The sequence below is a fragment of the Hemiscyllium ocellatum genome, chromosome 1, assembly GCF_020745735.1.
Source record: "Hemiscyllium ocellatum isolate sHemOce1 chromosome 1, sHemOce1.pat.X.cur, whole genome shotgun sequence".
NCBI classification, from domain to species: domain Eukaryota; kingdom Metazoa; phylum Chordata; class Chondrichthyes; order Orectolobiformes; family Hemiscylliidae; genus Hemiscyllium; species Hemiscyllium ocellatum.
The window spans coordinates 165,418,130-165,442,988 of NC_083401.1; the positions used below are offsets into that span (position 1 = coordinate 165,418,130).

General features: G+C 38.6%; 1 protein-coding gene across 5 annotated transcripts in view; it reads left to right on the top strand.

Moving 5' to 3' along the window:
• arfip1 (ADP-ribosylation factor interacting protein 1 (arfaptin 1)) overlaps positions 1-24,859 on the top strand; it is a 215,785-nt gene that overhangs the window by 142,192 nt on the left and 48,734 nt on the right. For all 5 annotated transcript variants that reach the window (XM_060827521.1, XM_060827512.1, XM_060827505.1 and 2 more), the window contains one exon: positions 9,185-9,293. In XM_060827521.1, the coding sequence (XP_060683504.1) occupies positions 9,185-9,293 (109 nt within the window). The remainder of the gene's footprint in view (positions 1-9,184; positions 9,294-24,859) is intronic.

The following is a 24,859-nucleotide window of genomic DNA, read 5'->3' on the forward strand; positions in this document are numbered from 1 at the left end:
TGGAAAAGCTCAGCAGGTCTGGCAGCATCTGTGGAGAGAAATCAAGAGTTAACGTTTCTGATTCGATGACCCTTCCACAGAACCTTTTTTTGTTTCTGATTCACAGCAGCTTCAGTCCTTTCAGTTTTTACTCGGTTAATGTTAATGATTAATTTCACTTTTAGTTGTGGGTGGTGTGTGGGAAAATTACCACAGTTGTTACATATTGAAATCATTGTCTTTGAAGTGCTTTACAATCTCCTACCTTCTAGAAAATCATGAAATAAATTGATGTTTGTTGTTAGTGAGAAACTGACTTAGGAGTGTGACCAAATGTAATTTCTCACCATACCTTAATAGAGTCACAGAGGTGTACAGCATGGAAACAGACCCTTCGGTCCAACTCGTCTATTCCGACCAGATATCCTAACAAGTCCCATTTGCCAGCACTTGGCCAATATCCTGCTAAACCCTTCCTTTTCATGTACCATCTAGATGCCTTTTAAATGCTACAATTCTACCAGCCTCCCCTACTTCCTCTGGCAGCTCATTATATACGTGCACAACCCTCTGCGTGAAAACGTTGCCCCTTAGGTCCTTTTTGTATCTTTCCCCTCACACCCTAAACCTACGCTTTCTAGTTCTGGACTCACTCACCCCAGGGAAAATACCTTGTCTATCCTATTCGTGTCCCTCATGATTTCATAAACCTCTATAAGGTCATCCCTCAGTCTCCAGTGCTCCAGGGAAAACAGCCCCAGCCTACTCAGCCTTTCCCTATAGCTTAAATCCTCCAATCCTGGCAACATCCTTGTAAATCCTTTCTGAACCCTTTCAGGTTTCACAATATTCTTCTGATGGGAAGGAGATCAGACTTGCACACAACATTCCAAAAGTGGCCTAACCAATGTCCTGTACAGCTGCAACATGACCTCCCAACTTCTGTACTCAATGCTCTGACCAATAAAGGCAAGCATACCAAATGCCGCCTTCACTATCCTATCTACCTGTGGCTCCACTTTCAAGGAGCTATGAACCTGCACTCCAAGGTCTCTTTGTTCAGCAACACTCCCCAGGACCTTACTATTAAGTGTAAAAGTCCTGCTAAGATTTGCTGGTGCAAAATGCAGCACCTCACATTTATCTAAATTAAACTCCATTTACCACTCCTCAGCCCATCTGATCAAGATCCCATTGTACTCTGAGGTAACCTTCACTGTCCACTATGCCTCCAATTTTTGGTGTCAACTTAGTAACTATACTTCCTATGTTCATATTTAAATCATTTATATAAATGGCGAAAAGTAGCGGACCTAGCACTGAACCTTGCGGCATTCCAATGGTCACAGGCCTCCAGTCTGAAAAGCAACCCTTTCTCCACCACCACCCTCTGTCTTCTACCTTTGAGCCGGTTCTGTATCCAAATGGCTAGTTCTCTCTGTTAGCATGAGATCCAACTGTGCCAATCAGTTCTCCCATGGGGAAGCTTGTCAAATGCCTTACTGAAGTCTATGTAGATCACTCCACCACTCTGCCCTAATCAATCCTCTTTGTTACTTCAAAAAACTAACAAGAAACTATAATGCATATATTATGAATTATTTTAACATTTCAAGATGTCTCCATGCACTTATTTTCTTGATTAGCAAGGACTCTTCTGGTATTCATCACTTAATGAATTCTTGTAAAATTGCTTTAAGATATAGTTCCTTCTCTTGCAGAGTGTTAGTAGGAGACACAAAAAACCTGTTATTCCTTTATTGCCAGCACAATCTATTGCAGTCATTTTCAGTTTCACGCTTTGGTTGTTAGTTGCCTTAAATCTGAGGAAAGGGCAATGCAGAACACGTCAATAAATCATCGAACTGTATTGAGATCCCTTATCGATGATATGGCAATGTTACATGGGACAACTTGTAATGGCTATGACAACGTAGCAATCTAACTAGAGTCAATAAGAATTAAAATTACAGATTACTACTTCAAATCAGCATAGATCCTGAACCCATTCTGAAGCGAATTCCCATTCACTGATAATATGTGACAAGATGTAATTTTGAATGTAGCTCATAGCTTTAAATTTGCAGATATTTAGTGGAAGTTGGAGTGGGAATATTAATTCTGAATTTGCGTTTTTGTTTTGCTGTTCTACTTTACAGTTACCCACTACAGTTCATTTTGGCTGTAAAATAGCTTTTGTAACCACCATTTCTGATACTGCACTTGTGCACCTGCCAAAGTATTGTTCAGTGAGTCAAAGGAAGTGGCAGCACTTATGAATGGAAGAGTTTAGGAAAGGTTCAAAGGTCAACGTTTCCCAATTTGAAACATTGACAAAATTTTAATCTTAAGAGATGTATAGCTTAGGTATGTTATGTATAGATCTATCACACGAATACATGTAAGCATCCACACAGAAAATGCTGGAGAAAGTCAGGTCTGGTATCATCCCTGGAGTGAGAAACAGAGGTAGCCTCTTGAGTGCAATGTCAATGTTCTTCAGAGCTCAATGCGGTTGGAAATGGCTTTTGAAAATACTTCTGATAGGGGCAAAGTTGTGGTGCAAAGACCGTTGGTGTCCAGTGCAAAACACAAAGGGCTTGTTAATGGTCGTAAAAGAGATGTGAAATAGGTGTAAATTAACGTATGAAAGGGAAATAATGAATCTTCTCTCCTGAGAGCAAAGTAAACAAGACACAGCTGTGGAGGGAGAGAGTATAAGTAAAATGGAGAACAGATATCATGGAATCAAAGATCTGAAGTTATGACATTCAGCTTTGAATCCCCGAGACTGTATTGTACCTAAGCAGAAAATGAGGCGTTGATCCTCAAGATTAAATTGCATGCTGGAATGTTGCAGCGGGCATGGAAAAGATGTTCGCGTGAAAGTAAGATGATTTATTGAAATGGTAAGCAACTGGGAGGTCAGGGTCATTCCTGTAGACTGAGCTAGGTATTCTGTAAAGTGGTCACCCAGTTTGTGTTCAGTCTCTCAAATGTAAAGGAAAACCTCCACTTTATGCACAGATAGTGTCTAGGACACAGTATTGAACCGTATGAAGTTTGTCCTCCGTTTTGGTTTGTCTTTTTTTTTAATGTCATATTCACTTTGCTGTCAGTAGAAATGGCCCATTTTTTCCCATTCACACTTTATGCATATTTTACATTGGTCTTTCTCCACCAACAGTAACAACCTATGTACTTTCCATTCGCTGTCTATGCTGTCTTGGTGACACCCCCACCCCCACCCCCACCCCCACGCCCTCAACCCTGCCCCTCAAATGTATTGGAAAATATTGCCAAATCTTTCAATTCAGATAAAGAGTCATACTGCACTTGAAAAATTAATTTTATCTTTTCACAGATGCTGCCAGATAGGCTGAATTTCTTCTTTTTGTTTGTTTTGGATTTCTAGCAGTGAAAGTATTTTGTATTTATTTACGCACAAACATGTGCATTTCTAGCCTCCTCAGATTTGGAGGATAATTCTGATGTTTGCTGTTATTCTGGCCTGTCCATTTTAAAACTCCATTCAATAGGATACTCCTTACAACTGCAACTCCTTGTTAATTGTTAGGATCATTAACAGAGCAGTTGACTCGTTGCTTTGTAGCATGGAAACAACCGTAAGTTCCAGTGGCTCACTTTATTTAAAAAGCTGGGAGAAAGTGTGAGGACTAGAAGAGTGTGGAGCTGGAAAAGCACAGATGCTCCGGCAGCAGGAGAGTGGCCTGACCAGCTGTGCTCTTCCTGTACCGCGCTCTTTGACTCCAGCATCTGCAGTCCTCACTTCCTCCCTGAAAATGCTTTTTACCCAACTTCCTGTTTTTTAATTCAATCCATGGTGTTAGGGCTAACATACTAGCCCTAACACCATGGCCTATTATCTTTATAAAGTAGCCTCATGTGCTATACCTATTAACTACTTTTTGGAAATCTAAATATTTTACATGTTCTGCTTCCCCTATGTCTATCCTGCTTGTTATCTTCTCAAAGAGTTATAATAAATTTGTCAGGCATGAATACCCCTTCATGAAGTTATTTGACACTGCTTGATTATGTTCTGTATTTCTAAATTCTATATTACTTTCTTGTAATAAACTAATATGTTCTCACTGAAAGATGTTAAGCTAACATGACCACAGCTCCTGATATTTATCTCTTTCCTATTTTGAATAGGAGTGTAATGTTGGCAGTGTTCCAGTCATCTGGGACTGTCATTGAATATAACAACTCTTGAAAGATATACTATCTGTGCATCCACTACCTCTGTGCCACTATCTTTAAAATCCGAGGATATAATCTATCAAGCACTTATTGGCCTTTCGCTGCTTTGGTTTACCTATTACTTTCTCTGGGAAAAGGGTGGCATGGTGGCCCAGTGGTTAGCACTGCGTCCTCACAGTGCCAGGGACCCGTGTTCGATTCCAGCCTCAGGCAACTGTCTGTGTGGGTTTCCTCCTGGTGCTCCGGTTTCCTCCCACAATCCAAAGATGTGCAAGTTAGGTGAATTGGCCATGCTAAATTGCTCGTAGTGTTCAGGGATGTATAGGCTGGAGGTAAATGTAGAAGAATGGGTTTGGGTAGAATCCTCTTCGGAGGGTTGGTGTGGACGTATAGGGTCAAAGGGCCTGTTTCCACACTGTAGGGATTCTGTGAACCTATGAATTATTGCCTTTATTTCCTGTTCTTTCTCCCTACCACATGGCCCCTTAGATAGTTAGCACTCTTCACATACTAGTAGTGCCTTCTACCACGTATTCTGATGCAGAATGTATTATTCAACTCCTCCACAATTTCCTGGTTCACTGTTATTTCACCAACATAATTCTGTAAGGGGCTACGTTTGGTTTTCTTTCCCTTTGTGTGCTCCTGCTGTCCATTGTTATATTAGTTGCTAGGATGCTCTCATCATCTATTTTCTCCCCCTGTTATTTTTTGATCATCTTTTGTTGGGTTTTAAAACTTTCCCAATCTTTTGACTTACCATTAATCTTTTTCATTTTTATTATTTTGATGCTATCCTTAACTTACTTAGTTAACCATGGTCAGTTTATCCCGTTGGTTGAATCCATCTCCCTCACTGTGATATATCTTTGCTGTGAATCTGGGTGGGGTGCTCTTTGGAGGATTAGTGTGGACTCAGAGCCAAATGACCTACTTTACACTGAATTAGGGCGGAAATGTGGCAAATGGAATTCAATGTAGCTAAGTGCGAAGTCGTTCACTTTGGTAGGAATAACAAGATGATGGATTACTGGGCTAATGGTAGGCTACTTGGTAGTGTGGATGAGCAGAGGGATCTTGGTGTCCATGTACACAGATCTCTGAAAGTTGCCACCCAGGTAAATAGTGCTGTGAGGAAGGCATATGGTGTACTGGGCTTTATTGGCAGAGGAATTGAGTTCCGGAGTCCTGAGGTCATGTTGCAGTTGTATAAGACTCTGGTGAGGCCTCATCTGGAGTATTGTGTGCAGTTTTGGTCGCCATACTATAGGAAGGATGTGGAAGCTTTAGAACGAGTGCAGAGGAGGTTTACCAGGATGTTGCCTGGAATGGTAGGAAAATCTTATGAGGAAAGGCTGAGGCACTTGGGGCTGTTCTCATTGGAGAAGAGAAGGTTTAGGGGAGATCTGATAGAAGTGTATAAGATGATTAGGGGTTTAGATAGGGTAGATACTAAGAACCTTTTACCGCTAATGGAGTCAGGTGTTACTAGGGGACATAGCTTTAAATTAAGGGGTGGTAGGTATAGGACAGATGTTAGGGGTAGATTCTTCACACAGCGGGTTGTGAGTTCATGGAATGCCCTGCCCGTATCAGTGGTGAACTCTCCTTCTTTATGGTCATTTAAGCGGGCATTGGATAGGCATTTGGAAGTTATTGGGCTAGTATAGGTTAGGTAGGATTCGGTCGGCGCAACATCAAGGGCCGAAGGGCCTGTACTGCGCTGTATCCTTCTATGTTCTATGTAATTCTACATCATCAATCCAAGATAATTTCTGGTTATCATACTTACCTCCTACTAACAAAACTACCCACCCACACGTCCCTTCCTGCCTGTCCTGTGGAAAAGTTGCATACCTAGAATATTAATTTCCATTTACTGTTCTGAAGATAAACCTGAATCTAAGTCCTTTTCTCTCAATTCGTCATTCTGCAGAAAATGTCTGGTTATAGGATTTCTCTTCACAAAATCCAATGGTAAGGTTCCATGATCTATATTGTGTTCTAAACCATCATCTTTATTTTTTAGCATGTGAAACTAATTGTGGTTACACAGAGTTCATTAATCCTAGAGTTGCAGGTACTGTGGTGAATAGCCAAGTGGGTAAATATTTTCACATTTGTGTGCTACTGACTGGCAGCCACATTTTCCTTCAACTTTTCTTCCTTTAAAGTATACTGAATAATGGTGTTGAATGCCATATGTGCCGGTTGTCACCAGATATCACCAAATTGACTATCCTACAGCTGCAAATCTAGATAATGGGATGAACATTGAACCAAGTGAACCTGATATTTTCCACCTGCTTGTTATCACTGACAAAAGTGCCACATTATAATTTACTATTTAAACCATGGTGTAGGGGTAGCATGTTAGCATGAGTAGAGGATTATTATTCAACTGATGAGATGCAGAGGGTGGATTTTGGGTTGTCATTGTGACGAGTAGGCTGCCACAGGGCTCATTATTCGGCCCTCAGTTACTAACAATTAATGCCATTGACTTACATGAATGGACTGAATGTATGGTTGCTAAATTTGGTGATGACCTGCTGGTTGGTAAGGATGTAGGTTGTGAAGTAGACTGAGTATACAAAGGGATAGCAATAGATTAAATGATTATTCAAAATATTTGGCCTATGAAGTATAATGTGTGAAAACATGTTCTTGTCTGCTTAGACAGGAAGAAAGCAGCAAATACAGCAGTCTCTCCAACCTAATTTTCACTAATGGGAAAACATGGCATCCAAATTGATTCTGTTGTCTTTTCTATTGTCTGTTATGAAAATGCAACTTTGGATCCCACTTAACTGAGTGGGAGAATAGAGCATGGCAGAAGTCTCAAAGTTCTAAACATAGTACTAAAGAGTTGTGGCCCAGATGGTGTCAAAGAATCCAGAGTTGAAGGAACTGACGAAGCTCCGAGAAGTTGATCGAGATGGGGGAAAGTGAGACACTGGAGAAGTTTGAACACAATGAAGTTCTGTTTGAGGATCTTCCAAGTTCCTGAACAAACTCGTGCATCTACTCACTCACTCTCAATCACTTCACCATTACCCCAATTACTTTCCCATGTTCATCTCATCCACATCATTTCTTGCATGACTTTGTGAGGTGGATTGTCCAGAATGCTCGATATTTTAGTATAACAGAGATTCGCCCAAAAGTACACTAGCCACAATGCAATTCTATATCTATGTGCCATTTATCCACATACAATGAAAATATAAAGCTGTTTAAATTCTGAAATGCAATTTAAAAATATTGTAAATACTCAGAAGGTTATGCAACATCTAGAGATAGAGAAAACAGAGATAGTGTTTTAGCTCTGTGGCTGTTCACTGCAAAGTTTGCTGACCAGAAACAATGAATTTTATTTTATAATTCATCCATAGTAGCTGCAGAGGCCCCAGGACTGAAGCACAAATTCTTCATCCAGATGTTCCTAACATTAAATAACCAGTTGAAAACAGTTCTGAAGAAAAGTTACCGCACCCAAAACACTAACTCTACTTTCTGTCCACAGATGCTGCCAAAGCTGCTGATTTTTCCAGCAATCCCAGTTTTTCTTTCTGATTTTTAGCATCCGTAGTTCTTTTTCTTTCAATTGGAAACAGTATTTTCACATTGATTTTGGTCGTTTAACTAGTTATATATTTCTGTATTTGAAAAACAGTAATCAGATGACACCTTGGTGCTTTCCTAATGCTGATTAGAAACTTGTTAAAATAACATGTTTTTTATTAATTAGTTTTTACATTCCATTCAATAATCAAAGTACTTATCATTGACAGCTACAGCGACAACTTGTATTTATGTGGTAAAACATTCTAAGCCTGTTCACACAGTTCACTTAGAAGTAAAACTTGACACTGTGACAACTCTTTATCTAGCTAAAAGGTGTTTACTAAGCTTTGAGGAAAGTGACATTACAGAAACGGAAGAGTTCCAGTGTTCCAACCTCTCAACAGGAGGCCTGGGTCACAATCCCACTTGCTCCAGACGCCTGATAATAACATCTTTGAACATGTTAATTAGAAAACATCTGTAATAGTTTGAGCCTCTTGTGGCGCAGTGGTAGTGTCCCTACCTCTGAGCCACGAGAGCCAGGTTCAAGTCCAAATGACCTCGGAGGTATGGTAGTAACATCTTTGAAAAGGTTGATTAGAAAATATTTAGGGATGGCTGATGATGCCAATTATTTTAATGGAATGAATCAAGAATTTATGTTCTCAGAATGTTCCAATGATAAAGTTTTATAGTGATATTGCCATGTAGACAAAATCAATGTGATGAATGGAAAAAAAATCTGCGTTGGGAATTTTGGTGTTTGTACATTTGTTGACTGTAGTACCTCCAAGTTATCCTGCTTAATTAAATAATGCAATAGACTACAAATAGTAACTTTTACATCCACTTAAATAGCCCTCTGTTTAGCATTTCATCTGAAAGACAGCATCTCTCATGGTGCCGCACACAATCAGCACCACACTATGTCAACTTTAGGTTGTGTACTCAAGTCCCTGAAATAAGACCTGGGCTCGTGACCTTTCTGCCAAAGATGCCAGAGTATTACCAGTGAGCCAGACTACTGTTTAAATTAAAAGAGGACTTGAAATCATTGGCCAAGTTTTGTATTATTCACATAAAGTATTTTCAGTTGCAGCTGATGCCAGCAGTAATGAGAGGAATTATCCATTTTGATATATTTCCTCCATGATGATAGAATCAGCCTATGCGAATGAATGCACGAATGTTTTTTAAATTATTTGAAATTATCGTTCCAGAGAACTCTGGTGATCTGTGATGTCATAGCTGTCCTTGTGACATTGCAGTAGAATATAGCTGCTTCATGTATCAGCTGTCGTCACTGTTATAAGGGGCATCACACCTTCAAAACTCAAGTATACAAATGCCTAAATGTGCTCTCATCTGGGAACTCCGTTTAGATTATCCTTTCTTTTCTCATTTACCTCAGGACGTGAAACACATGATGACTGGTGGTCCTACCCTCAAAGAAACCAGAATCATTTCCAGCAACTATGGCAGTTCCTCTGAGGGAATAATTGAAGCTGAACCATACAGAGGTGATAAATTGCATTGTAAAAATAAATATATAAACAAAATCTATTTTTGTTATTTTTAAAATAAGAGTTAATATTTTGCCATATAATATTTTTGTTTTATAATATATTCTATCTTTGAGGAGTTCGCATAGAGCTCGTTTATAATATTAGAATATGAACTAAGGTGACCTTTATCATTCTGATGCTTAAAAATAAATGCTTCATACTTGCAATCATCAGTGTTAAGATAATTGAAATTCCTTCTCTCCATACTGTCTCAGAAAAAGTTGTGGATACTTTTCTCATTTTATTTTCCACTGTTTGCACTTGTGGTTTTCAAATTGCATCAAACAAAAGGCAGCCCTAACTTAGAAATGAAAGATGTACTATGTAGATTTCTTACCACAATGGCAAATCTAAGTTGTTTTCTGAGCTGGAATCATGTAACCATACAACACAAATATCCATACAGCCTGTCACTCATTGAAAGAGGTGTCCCTGCTCTTTATACATACCCCTGCACCTTTCTCTCCTTCCAGTACTCAGCCAATTTCATTTTGCAAATTATTATTTATTCTGTTTTCAACACCATAGCAAGCAGTGTTCCAGATTATATCAATTAGATATAAAAAAAATTTATATCTTGCCAATTTTTCCAATTAACCTTAGTTTGTGTCCTCTTTTTAACTGACATTCCTGCAGCTGAAAACAGTTGCGCTTTTATTTATAATACCAAAATCCTTTGAGTTTAATGACCCCTAACTGATCTCATCTTAACCTTCTCTGCTCGAAGTAAGTGCCACCAGCTTCTCCACTAGCTCAACATACATGAAATATTCAATTACCCTACTTCCCACCACTGGAGCATAGTTCCTAAGTTGTCCAACTCTTCAAGGTGAGGGGGGAGAAAAATCTTCTCAGCTCTGTTCTGAATATGCCAAATTTTAGAACAGTGCTCTGTATTTGTGGACTGATCCACAAGAAGAATCATCCTTTCCACTAGTCGAGACATTTTAGAGTCTTAAGCATTTCAATCAAGTCACCCTTGATTCATTTAAACTCCAGTGGAAACAAGCTCAGTCTCTCCAATTTGTCCTCAAGACAATCTGCTCATCTTATGTATCAATATAGAAAACCTCTGAGTCACCTCTGGAAATCATAAATAAAATAGAAAATGCTAGAGAAATGCAGGAAGTCTGATAGCTTCTGAGGAGGATAATGTTTCAAGTTCAATATGACTTTTCGTCAGAACTCTTACGTTCAATTCCTCTTGTAATAAAGGATAGCATCCCATTAGTTGCTTTGATTATGTGCTGTACCTGCATGCTAACATATTGTGAATCATGCACCTGAACATCAAGTCCCTCTGCATCTTTGAATTGTGCAGTTGTTCTCCATTTAGGTAATACTGTGCTTTATGCATTCTTCCTGTCAAAGTGAACAACTTCACATTTTTCCTAACTGTGCTTCAGCTGCCAGATTTTTGCCCATTCACTGAACCCATCTATATTTGACTGCAATATTTTCATCTGCATCACAACATACTTTCCTACCTATTGTTGCCTGTTGATTTAGCTACCAGGCCTTTGTTCATCCTGACTAAGTAATTGAAGTAAATTGTAAAATGTTAAGGTCCCTGCAGGACACTGCTGACCATATTCTACCAACAAACAAAGGCAGTTCTGGCATACTCTCTGTTTTCAGGCGATCATCTGTCTCTGATAATTGGTTACCCTATTTTTATTTTCTACAATATGTGAAACATTATGAAATGCCTTCTGGAAATCCACGTATATTACGTCCACAGACTCCCTTTTATCAACAGCGCATTATCCACAGCAAATAATTCCAATAAATTAATGAAACCTGAATTCCATTTGCTGAAAAAGTATTGACTCTTCCCAATTATCTTGAATTTTTCAAAGTGCACAGCTATAATCTCCTTTTGATCAATTCTAACATCTTGCCTACAACAAGCCTCAAGCTGACTGGCCTGTAATTTCCTACTTTCTGCTTAAATAGAGGGGATACTTACTACTTTCTATTCCAAAGGAATTTCCTGAATAAAGTAGAGTTAACACCAACACATCTACACATTAGCAACCTCCTTTAAGACCGCAATATGAAAAATATACGGAGTCCACAGTTCCAACAGTTTGTTTTTAGTATCCCTTCCCTTGTGATTGTTGTTTTGCCAAGTTCCTCTCCTTCCACTTTCTGATTTATAGCTATTGCTGAAATATTTTTTGTATCCTCTATACCGTTCATTTCATCTGCCAAATCCCCATTCTCATTCTCTCGAGGACCAACAATCACTTACACATTTCCTTTTTAAAAGCTGTAAAATTCTCACTACCTATTTTACATTCCAAGCTAGCTTCCTCTTATATTCTAATTGCTTTGTCCTGATTAGCTCTTTCATCATTTTTAAATTATTCTTTGTGCTGATCAATCATGTAGGTTGTCGCTCATCTTTGCACAATTATAGTTTTCCTTAAATTTGATACTTTAACTAGCTAAATTAGTGTATCATGGGTGGTGGGTCCTCCCCTTCGAATTTTTCTTTACATTAGGAATATACTTATTCTGTGTATTCTGAAATATCACTTAAATTTCTGCCACTGTTTTTCTATTGATCTCTCCCCCAGCTTAGAATGTTAGTTTACTTCAGCTAACTCGGCTTTCATGTACACATTGGTGCCCTTATTTGAGTTTAAAATGCTAGTCTTAATTCTAATCTTTTCCCTTTAAAACGTGAAGTATAACTCAATCATATTGTGGCTGCTGCTATCTTGACTTAATTTTGAGGTCGTTAGTTAATCTTGTCCCATTGCACAATACCAAGTTTAATGTAAACTGTTCTCTGGTCAGTTCCAAAACACGCTGCTGTCAGAAGTTGTCTCAAAAGCATTCAATGAACTCTTCATCCAAGCGAATATTGCCCATCTTTTTTTCCCAATATGTTGGAAAATATAGTAACCGTGACTGTTTTATCACAAGTGCTCAATATTTTGTCTTGTATACGTTGTCTCACATTCTGTTTACAGTTAGAGGGCCTGCTGACCACCTGCACAAGTTAATACTTTCCCCTACAATACATTAACTCTTTCCAAACCCATCCTACATCCTGCCCTCCTAAACCAAGGTCAACTCTAACTATTACACGGCTGCCACCTTGGTTAACTGTACAGGTAGACAGCCCTTTATCCAAAATCCTGAAATCCGAAAAGCTCAAGTCCGGTTTTTTAAGTTTTTTCTCATTAACAAGGTTGTTTGGCATGCAAACAGTTAACCCAAGTCAACATCCACTCAACGCGTGTCACTCCGATGCGTTGTGGGGCGGGTGGGCGTGGCCCAGCACTAGCAGGCCTCAAATTCTGTCTCAAGGCCCATTTTACTCTGAGTCTGTTTCTCCAGTAAGACCTTTTTAATAATTTCACCATCAAACTGTCACTTATTCTGAAATTTGAAAAATCCTGAATTCCGAAAACCAGCTGGTCCCGAGCATTTCAGATAAAGGATTGTGCACCTGTCCTGTGCTACCACATTACCTTTACCCAAATTCCTATTTCTCTTATGGCATATGCTTGTCATCTTAACGCTCTGTGTTTCTATTGGAGCTATCAGATCATATTTACTTTGTATGCTGTTATTTTTGTCACACCTAGTTTTGATTACTAGTGCATTTCTAAGGTTTTTAATCACTCTGTCCCTCTTTGCCCGTATTACTGTTTTCCTCTTTTACCTTATCCCTATTCTTTAATATTCTACATTTGATATATTGCCCCCTCTTTTTACTTTAAAATCCTCTGTGCTTCCCTCGTTGTGAGATTAGCAAGAGCATTGGTCCCACCATGGTTCAGCTGTGGACTGTCCCAATAGTACAACTCCTAGTTTTCTCAGAGTAAAAAATGAGGTCTGCAGATGCTGGAGATCACAGCTGCAAATGTGTTGCTGGTCAAAGCACAGCAGGTTAGGCAGCATCTCAGGAATAGAGAGTTCGACGTTTCGAGCATAAGCCCTTCATCATCCTGATGAAGGGCTTATGCTCGAAACGTCGAACTCTCTATTCCTGAGATGCTGCCTAACCTGCTGTGCTTTGACCAGCAACACATTTGCAGTCCTAGTTTTCTCAGTCCTGATGTCAGTAACCCATGAACTGATACTCACTTCTCCCACATTAGCTTTCAGCCCCATAATTATCTCTCTAATTTTATGTACCCTATGCCAATTTGCACATACCTCACAGAATAATTCAAACTTTATAACAACTGAGATTCTGCTTTTCAGTTTGGTGTCTAGCTTTTCATACGCTATCTGCAGAACCTCTTCCCTTGTTCTACCTATATTGTTGGTACTTACGTGGAATGCAATCATTGTGTCCTTCACCCACTGCAAGTTCCTTTCCAGCACTAAGCAGAAGTCTCAAACACAACCAGATGGCCTTTCAATCCTCCTGCAGAGAATGGTGCCAGTCTGCCTCACTTTCCTATTATCTACTACATTCCTTGTGTCTCCCACCATTTGAATGCTTTCCTGTACTGTAGTGCTGTGGTCAAATTGCTCATCCACCTTGCAGTTTGCACCTTCATCAATTAGTTTTATTTATTTAATTAAATTAGTCACTTGCTTATGTTACCCTTTATATATTTTATTAGTGTACTATATGGTGGTAAGGTTGTGTTAAAGAGACCTTAACAACTGACCAGAGACTCATCAGCTTCTTTGTGTTGTAAAACAACTGGAAATTCCTATCAGCTCCAATGCATCTAGCTTCATCGCTGACTGTCTGCAACAAAACCAAGGGTCATCACTTTGCCTGCTCCCCTCTTATATACCCCAGTCCATGTCATCAAAACTTATTGTAAAAACAGTGTAAGGATGCAGAGCTTAAAGTGGCTTAGATGTTTTAGAATGAGTCTTTCATGTTGGTGCAAATGTAACTATCTTTTGCCTCGAAGCTGACATTTCTCTTGCTTTTAAAATGTCTGGCTTTTGATAGAGCTTTTTTCTTTCTGAAAAGCTACCTTTTGAGTTACTCTCCACATTTTCTAGTTGCTGATATTGATGTTTTAATCAATAGATCAATAAAACGGTTGAAATTTAACTTATTCCCTAATCTGAATCAACCTAAATCAGCATTATGTGAAATTTGTCCATGCTTGCACCATTTCATTGTTGGGCTCCATTTTGTTTGGGCTATGAATCGCTACAAAATAATACAAGTCTCTCATTTAAAATAATTTTATAAACTTAAAATGTATCAAAATCAAAATTATAAATTTACAGTACGGGAATGCAAATCAATGTAAATTTGGATTTAGCTAATTGGTGAGCCTCGAAATCTGAATTCCATTGCTTGCAATTTATTCTTTTTGGAAAAAAAGGTATAGAAGCAACAAACAGCTTTTATGTACCCCTCCTTATTTTGGTTCCTACTTTCACCATTTTGCTTATGTAAGCAGAAGTACTTGGGTAATTGTTCCAAAGCTGCTTTTGACTTGGGCATACAGGAGCATTAAAAAAAAATGTGTTCCCCTTCTCTTTCCTCATGCCTCCCCATCTTTTCCAGCTTTTCATGATACAAATTGAATTCAGAATTACAAGGATATGGCCACATTTATTTAATACTCAATTTTGTTCATCGCATGATATTTCAGATAGCCATGGTTTATGTGCATAGAATAAACTTAAATGGTAATGCTACTTTGAAATTAAAAAAGTGAAAGAAGCTCTTTTAAATCGCCACTCTTTTAAATCATCTTTCATAGCACACGGTAATCTTCAAATGATGTGCATGGTTCTAAGGTCATTCTGCAGTTGAGTTTGTTGTGCTAGATATTTTGATGTGACAGACATCAAAATTGTAAAATTATTCATTTTTCTGTCAATTTACAAGAACAAATGTTGTATTGCAATGGTAAATATTGTGCATCCTAGCAACATGATCTGCTTGGCATCAACATCTAGGCAGATTGTAGCTAAATAGAGATTAGCTGAGGCAAACAGGGAGAAAAATGTAATCAAAGCACAGGATGTCAGTTCCTTTTGGGATGAAAATCATAGTGTACAATATCAAATAGTCATCACAGTTTTTTTCAGTTTTCCTCATTGAATTGATTAGCTTTTGTCTTTTCACCAAGACTGAAAAATTTAAATTTGAAAAGCATAAGAGTTTTTATAATTAGGTGTTGCAAAACCTTTTATTTTCCACTCTTTCATAACCAGCTGCATATCTTAAGCAGATGCCAATAATTTCTCTAAGTCTGGGCTTTTCTAATGAAAGGTTCCTCAGCAGAAGGGTGGGTTCAATGAACACGTTTGAATACCTTTTGTACCACAACAAAGATTTCCTCCTTAAGCATCTACTTCATTTTAAAATCTATTTTTCCAATCAATAGTTATAGTGTAAACGTTATGTATTCTAATGGCTAATAAAGATGTATAGAAAACTGTACTTTTGAACTTTATTGCATAAAAATAATGTGTACATCTGTGAACATGTGGCTAACTAATGTAACACAAATGGAGATAATATTTAAACTAAGCAACTTAAAAATTGCATTAACATTTTTTGGCAGAAATTACTGTTCTTATAAACCAATTTTAATACTTAATGGTAAATAATAAATGGATTTACTGCCTGAGTATCTACTGTTATCTGTATTCACAAATATCCTTGACTGAACGTATTGAAATCAAAGCTTCAGGTGGATGGTATCTATTGCTGTATTTTAAGTTACATTTTGCAGATATTTCAGTTAGACTTCTTTGCATACTTGGGTCAGGTCTGATATTATCTTTTGCTGGACCATTAGTGAATTTGCAGAATGTAATACACATTAGTGTAGAAATTTTGAGTGTGTTGTGAGTTGGAGATCTAGCTTTACCATGCTCTTTTGCAGGATTTCTTTTAACTGCTGCATCATGTTTGAGTTGGGTTTCAGTTGGCATTGAAATGTGACTTTCTAATGTACTGGGAATTGTCTTCTGTTATTGCAAATAATTGAGTTTTCATTATGTGCTTTAAAAAGAGAAGAAAATGTTGTATAGTGAAGCCCAAAATGTGGAAGTGCGCAACATAATGAGAGTGGATTTCAGGATTAATGGTAAAATATAAGGTGTGAAGTAATTACTGATTTCAGATTCTGCATGTTGTATTTGGAGTTGAGAATTTCTCATATAAGTTGGTTTAGGCAACATTAGGGGACAGTTGTGAGGCAATTGTGCATCTTTTAGCAGCTGAAAGATGGGAAAGATCATTAAAGGTGTCAGGTCCGAATGCCCCTACTTTGTTGTACTATTCTTATAGAGCTATTTGTATGTGTTACAAGCTGTTGACTTTGGGAATCCTTTAGATTTACAGTTTCCTCGTGGATAGAGTTGAATTGCAGGCTTTCTCTTCACATTTGTTACATTTAGCTGAAATCATCTGATAAAAGATAAGCTAAATGATTTCTTGAAACTTCATTAGATACCACATTAAATATGAAACTGATGAATTTATTCTTTCTTTGAAATCTGTAGTATAGAATGCACCTTTTAATGAAACTAGATTAGACTTTAAATAGCCTAAAGAGACCATACTCTGGAAGCTGATCTTTAAACATGCAAAGTTGTTGAAAGGTCAACATGGTGACTGTGGGAATCATGGTTTAAAAGTTCAATTTGAGTGAACTGGTGGTAAGTTTTCTTGCTGGTTTATATAGTCTCTTTGCTAGGGCACTCCTGATTGATACATGGTAAACATCAGAGCTGTCATAGGTAAATTCCAAGGCTGCTTGATTAAATTACATGATTGATTTACCTGACCTTTGCATATGCTCAAAGTACACCAGCTTCTGAAATGTTAGTGTATCTGTTTTTTACTTGGTGAGCTTCAAATTTTAAAATGAACGTACTTGATTTGTGGCATTTCCTCGGGATGATATGTGAGTCTAAAGCTCTGTATAAAGACACAAAAATCAATTATCCTGGCCTGATTTGAGGTGGCTTTTTTTTGAAAGGGATGTAGTTAGCATTTCAATTCTGATTTTCCTCAAAGTATTTTTTGTACATAGAAGCAGAGTTTACACCATTTGAAGAACGGCCCAGGTGATGGATTGAAAACTGAAAACCATCTTTTTAAACATTGTGCGTGTTTTTAGATTGTCAAGTTATTTGTTGACTGTATTTTAATGCTTCCCATTTAAATACTTCCTCAAAAGCTCCATTTCACATTTGTAGCTTCTCTGTAGTTAGTCATCTCATCAAGATTAACTACTTTGTGCTACTTTCATGAAGCATTTTGTAATGCTGGAGGACATTACTAACATTTCAAAATTTGTACATAACTTTGAGGTTTCTCAAGCCACTGACCACAACCATGGGCAACATTTGAGAAACTCTATGTTTCTGCTATGAAATGCCATTACAAATGGAAGAAAACGATAACGCTGCTTCATATTCTTTCAGTCTCTCTTCATTTCTTTAAATGTGATTTTATATTCCTTACGTTACTATAATTATGTTTGCTTTTGTGTTTTAAAGCCAGTAGCAATTCTGTAGGTGTGTGGGTAGTGCACCAAGTCTTTTGAAGTAAATTGCAATCAGTTTAGTTTTACATAGGAATAATTTGTTAGAATCGACAGGAATCTATGGTATGTTTGAGTTGTTTCCATCAAACCCTTCAGTTAACACTTATGTACAGTAATCTGTCTGACAAATTCAAATGGGGACGTTATGGCTAAAGCAGCATGGTTATAGGATCTGTAATCTTAAAAGTTTTGCAGGTATGGAAATAGGAATAGATCATTCAGTCCCTTGACTTTTTTTTCCATCATGCAGTTTAAACACGCTTGTTCTATATCTTAATCCTCAACATGATTATAAATTGACAAGAAGTTAAATTCATTTATGCTAATGTTCTGCATGTGTGTGTTGATTTTTACATTTCGCTTAATTTATGCAGTGAAGCAAGTGAGGCAAGTGAGCTTTGGGTGAGAACCGCTTCTCATACCTCTGTACTTGGAGAATGAAAACGTTGAGTGTTTGTACTTTCCAATCTCCCAAGTTATTTCGTGGCGTGTTAAGTACTTTTAAAATATGACCACTGGATCGTAGGTATATGTGGCATCTTCACACAAGTAGCAGTTGAACTACTTTTGTGGTGTTAATTTAAGGATTGATTGTTGGCTACATATTATTCAAAAGTGATATGGAATCTCTCGAGTCCACTTGAATAGATGGGTGGGGGGAGCCTCCGTTTTTACTACTAACCTGAAAGATATATTTGTGTCACTGCAGCATTCCCTCACTTTCCAAGCACATGGAAATCTTTGATTTATGTACTGAAGAATGTGGAGATGAATACACAGCCTTCTAACTCCAAATATGTTAGTGTGTTATTACTGAACCAAACTCCCACTTGGAAATGAATTTTGAAGTGTGGATCCTTGTTAGACGGTTTGTTTTCCGCAGAAGTGCTGAGTATATCTCTTCAATTAGACTGAGAGGTTTGAGCAGTTTTGGATGGATATTTGTGTCCCTGATCTTGATCAGGTTCCTATCTTTTTCAATGTACCTGTTTTGAGCTGACTGAAAGAAGACATCACAGCACACAGTGAGGGCCTTGGGAAAAGATAAATTTTCTGTGCTCATGTTACTGAAATCCTCTACTTCCTCTCCACATTTAAGTGTGCAATTTAGATACCTGGTATCTCTCCATCTGGGCATGATAGAGCACTGGATTGCAGTCAGGAGGGAGTGGCCTTTGAAGTCCTCAATATTTGTCATCCAATTCAATCCAGTCTTATGACATCAAGTCAAACATGGGCAAGGAAATGTCCTGCTGACCACCCCTCCCAGCTTCCCTCAGTCGAGCAAGCCTTGATCAGCACCAAACAAGGGCAACAGATGTGTAAAAATGCCACAATTTTGCAAGTAGCCCTCCCAGTCACACATCACACCATCTTGGAATTATCACACCGTTCTTTCAGTATTACTGGGTGAGAAACCTCCGGCTTCCAACCTAACAAAAATGTAGGTTTACTTAATACCACACGGACTTCAGCAATTCAAGCTCGAGGCTGACCACTGCCACCCCAAGTACACCTGAGGATGGGGAATAGATTCTGGCTTTACTAGCTACCTTTGCATACTGCCAACAGAGTAACCCCTCTTAAAAAAAACTTTTATCTGCTGTCTCCAATATAATTGCTGCAGAACTGAAAGCTCACAATAAAGCTTATTCACGGCATTATAACTAAATTGTAACACATTCATAATTCTAAGTGAGAGATAATGTAAATAAATAGGCACGTGCTCGTGTTGCATAACTTTCCACTCATCCATTACATGTGGCAGATTAAGAACGCTACCTTTACTCAAATGGAGGAGACATTGGCTGGATTGATAATACTCGATTGGAGCTGCGGCAGTCATCCAAACAAATTACTGAAGAAAAGGCTAAACCGAGAAATTAAAGCTGGAAATCTAAAATAAAAACAAATTGCTTGTCTCAGCAGACCTGGCAGCACCTGTGGAGAGAGTAACGCAGGTAATGTTTCGGGTCCAGAGACCTTTGTATTCTTGGGCATGGATCAGATTTTAATTCTTTTAGGATATTTTGAAACTGAGTGCCACAGTCTCAGCAACAGAATACCATGCGGACTGGAAAATCTATCTACTGCACCTTCCTCCATATACTCTCACAGTTATAAACCTCAAATATTCAGCATATGCAATCCAATGAACAGAAATACTGTATAGCTAGAAATAGATTTGCAGGTAACTCCCAGCTGAATGACAGTATTCAAACATCATAAATACTGTTATATTTCTTATAAATTGTAAATTAACAACATGGGTGGTACAGTGGCTCAGTGGTTAGCACTGCTACCTCACAGTGCCAGGGTCCCAGGTTCGATTCCAACCTTGTGCGACTGTCTGTCTGGAGTTTGTACACTCTCCTTGTGTCTGTGTGGATTTCCTCCAGTTTCCTCCCACAATACAAAGATGTGCAGGTCAGGTGAATTGGCCATGCTAAATTACCCATAGTGTTAGGTGCATTAATCAGAGGGAAATGGTTCTGGGTGGGTTACTCTTGGGAGGGTCGATGTGGATTGGTTGGGCTGAAGGGCCTGTTTCCACACAGTAGGAAATCTAATCTAAATGAAAAAAAGACATAATGAGAAATTACACAAACTTCTACACACAGGCTGGTCATAACCCATTACTTTTTCACTCATGGAATGAATTTGTATGTCTAGCTTCTCTCTTTGATATGTTTCATTACCTTCACACCTGCAGATATCTAGTGCTTATTTTGCAAGTTATAGAAAATTCCAAAACTTAAATTTTCTGTCATTTCTATGTTGAAGCTTAATTTATTTCATTTGTTTTCTTTAATGGATTTATGAGCAGATATCACCTTTGACTTAGTTTGTACCATTGCCACCTCTGAGTAATGAAGTTATAGATTTCATATTCTACTCTAGAAACATTGAGGCAGAAACTACTGAGACATTGCGATGGAAAGCAATGAGACGTCAGGGTGAAGAACTGAGATTTGGGTGACAGGTACATGAATCTCCATGTTAGCTTATAGGTACACTTAGCCCCATCATGCAAGCCATCGATATCATTATGAACAGTTGAAGCCTCAGGACTGATCTGTATGGCACTTCATCACCTCTTGTCAACATGAAAATTATTCATTTATGCTTATTGTTTCCTATTAGCATGGATGCAGGATTGGTTAGCTAATATATTAATCCCCTGCGCCATGAACTCTTATCTCGATGCAGTAGTCTTTGATATGGTATATTTAACTTTTTTTTATTAAAGTCTCAGTATCTGGGCGATGCTGGCTAGGCCTCAATTTATTGCCCATCCTAAATTCCCCATGGGAAGATGGGGGTGAGTCTTCTGGATCTGAAATTACTTCTAAAAATTGAAATAAATAGTAACCTTTATCCCTGTTACTAGTAACTTCCTCAAACAACTCAAATAAATTGCTACACAAATTTCCTTTGCACAGCACCATGTTGACTCTGACTGATTGCATTGCCCTGCTATAACCACCTCAGAAATAATACTGAGTGATAATGATACAAGAAAACTGTTAAAACTAAAGTCTGACAAATCCCCCTCCTAGGTTCTTAAAAGAAAATGGCTGCTGAGTTAAGGTGCATTGGTTGTAATTCAATAAAGGAGGGAGACAGAAACAGGAAACTGCACCTGCCTAACGTGTCATTCACAAAATGCTCATATCTATTGTTAAAGAGGTTTAAGAGGACACTTAAAAAATGTTAATTCAGCCTGCCAGAGTCAATGTGGTTTTGTAAAAGGGAAATCATGTTTGTTTAATTTATTAGAGTTCTTGGAGGAAATAATAAGTAATGTGAATAAAGGACAACTTTTAGATGTGGTGTACTTGGATTTTCAAAAGGCATTTATAAGGTGCCATATCAAAAATTATTGCATAAAATTACAACTAATGGTGTGAAGGGTTACCTAATAGCAGGGATAAAGATTCAGTTAGCTAATAGGATGCAAGCGTGAGCATAACTGGGTCATTTTTGTGTTGGCAGTATCACAGGTATTGCACCCTCAATTACTTACAACCTATATCAGTGACTTGGATGTAGGCATTGAATGTATGATTGCTAAATTTGCTGATGACAAAAATATAGTGTAAGTTGTGAAGAAAATATAGGAGTCTGCAAAGGAACGTGGGTAGTTTGAACAAGTGAGCAAAACAAAAGGAAAATGGAATATACTGTGGGGAAAATTTGATTTTCTTCCACTTTGAAGAATAGAAAATCAGTATGTGTAAATGAAGAAGGATCACAGAACAGAAGGATTTGGGTGACTGGTACATGAATCTCCATGTTAGCTTGTAGGTACATTAGGTGATTAAGGGGGTAGGTTGAAAGTTGCCAGTTATAGCAAGGAGAATGTATATTAAAATAGAGAAACAACTGTACAGGGTTTTGGTGGGACTAGATCTTGGGTGCTGTGAAGTTTTGTTCTCCTAATTTAAGGAAGGGCATAATTGCAATTGAAGCAGTTCTAAGAAAGTTCATTCAAATGATTCCTGAGACATATGGGGTAATCTTATGAAGAAAGGTTAAATGATTGGACCTGTATGTTTAGAATTGAGAAGATTGACAGGTTATTTTACTAAAACATCAAATCAAAATAATAAGATCCTGAGCTCTGATGAAGAGTCATCTGGACTTGAAACATTAGCTTGCTGTCTCTCCATGCTGCCTGACCTGCTGTGATTTCCAGCATTTTGTTGTTTTCAGTAAAGATCCTGAGAGGACTTGACATGATGGTTGCTGAAAGGATGTTTCCTTTTGTGAGAGACACTAGAACTAAGAGAAACCGTTTAAAAGTAAGGACTCTACCATTCACTACTGAGGTGATGAGATTTTTTTTGAGGATTAATAACTTGTGGAATTCTCTTTCCTCAAGCACAGAGGCACATCTATGAATATTTAGAAGGTTTGAGTTAGATACTTGATTGACAAGGGCATCAAAGAATAAAGGCATAAGTAGGAAAGAGTTGAATTTATTTCAGATCAGCCATGATCATATCGAATGGCAGAGCAAGCTGACGGGTGAATTACCTACTCCTGCTCCTAGTTCATATGCATGCACTTATATAACCTGAACTCAAACTTGAGACTGACAATCTAGGACAGCACTGAAGGAGAGATGTCATCTTTTGGAAAAGGCATTAAACCAGTCTATTTTCGGGGATCCAAGATGGCGGCGACCCAGCAAGACTGAGTCCACAGTGCTCTACCCAAAACTTGGGCAAAGTGGGCTATCCACCCCCACCACACTCACTAAACCATTTATAATAGTTGTTAACCTTAAATAGTTACCTATTAGTACATTTAAATAGTCTAATACTAGCTGGAAAATGAGTAAAGGGAAGGGAACAGGCGGCTCTAAGAAAGCAGGGACCCCTCCCCCACCCTCTCCCTCTTCAGCTGCAACAAAGGTGTCTTCAGCTACTTCAGGAGATTTACCAATGAAGATGAGCTTTGAGGAGATGTTTGCCAGGTAGGAGGCGAAGATTGATGCTTTTATCGAAGTGCTTCTCTGCTCTGCCGAGACTCAATCAGCCGAGCTGCAGAAGCAGGGCAGAGACATTCAGGAATTGGAGTGCCGAGTCAGAGAGGTGGAGTCGAAGGCCGCAGCCTCAGAGACTGGGATAAAATCAACAGCCGACCACATCCGTTTTCTCGAGAATCGAGTCCAGAACCTAGAAAACCACATTGATGACCTCGAAAATCGATGTCGTAGAAATAATATTCGGTTGTTGGGCCTGCCCGAGCAGGAAGAGGGAGGTCAGCTGACAGCATTCTTAGAGCATTGGCTGCCACAACTTTTAAATCTGCATAATGGATCAGGCCAGGTAAGGGTAGAATGGGCCTACCGGGTCACAGTACGTGGGCCCAGCTCAACCCAGCACCCACGCCCGGTCCTGTTCCAGCTGCAGAGCTATAGGGAGAGGCAGATGCTCCTGGAAGCCTCAAGAAATCTGGGAAAAGATCCCCAAGCTATGACCCACAAAGGATCCAGGATCATGCTGTTCCAGGACTTCTCCCCAGCTTTGGTCCGAAAGAGGAAGGCATTCGATGAGGCGAAGAAGCGTTTAAGGGACTTAAATATCCAGTACTCCTTACGATATCCAGCGACGCTACGCCTTAGCCACGAAGGATCCATATATAACTTCGGATCACCGGAGAAGGCTAAGGAATTCTTGGACTCTCTTAAATAAACTGTAAGAGATTGTGGACGCTGGTCTGCCTTTCCCATTATTTTGGTTTACATCCCTTCATCTTTTCTTATCTTTCCCCCTATGTGTGTATGTATATATATATATGTTGGGGCGTTTGGTTAATGTTGATGGGGAGAGGTGGTTACCTTATTCTATTTTACTTCTGTTTTTAGGAGCGGGGTTGTTTTTCTTTCCCCTGTTATTTTGTGGTATTATATTTAAGTATTACATGTTGAGATTGTAATCTTATAGTTATATATGGTAATAATATTCCCAAATATATTTAGATGTGGGTGGGGGTGGGGTGTTCACTGTTAACTCTAGCTTTATATTATATTTGAATTCTCCTCATTTTATTGAGGAACACCTGGGTCAAGGGTGGGGCACTGGTTGGAAGAGGGTAAGATGGACTGTGGGAGAGGAAGTGACGCTCCCTGGGAACAAGGGAGAAAATCTCCAATTCGGAATGTTTTATATCTTTTATACTTAGAAAGAGTTTTTTGTTATATTGTTTTGAGTGTATCAGAGAATCTTTACTTTTGTAAATTTTGTATGCTCCATGCTCGGGATGTTCTAGATAGGGTTTCCCCTCCCGAGGGGTCTCGGATCTGTCCAGACGATTATGGCTGAACAGTCGGTTAAGTGGTGCACCTGGAATGTCAGGGGGAGTAATTATCAAATCTTAAGAAGGAGAGAGTTGATATAGCTCTCCTACAGAAGACACACCTGTCGGATAAAGAACACTTAAAATTACGACAGGGCGGATTTGATCAGGCCTTTTTTTCCTCTTTTAATTCAAAAAGCAGGG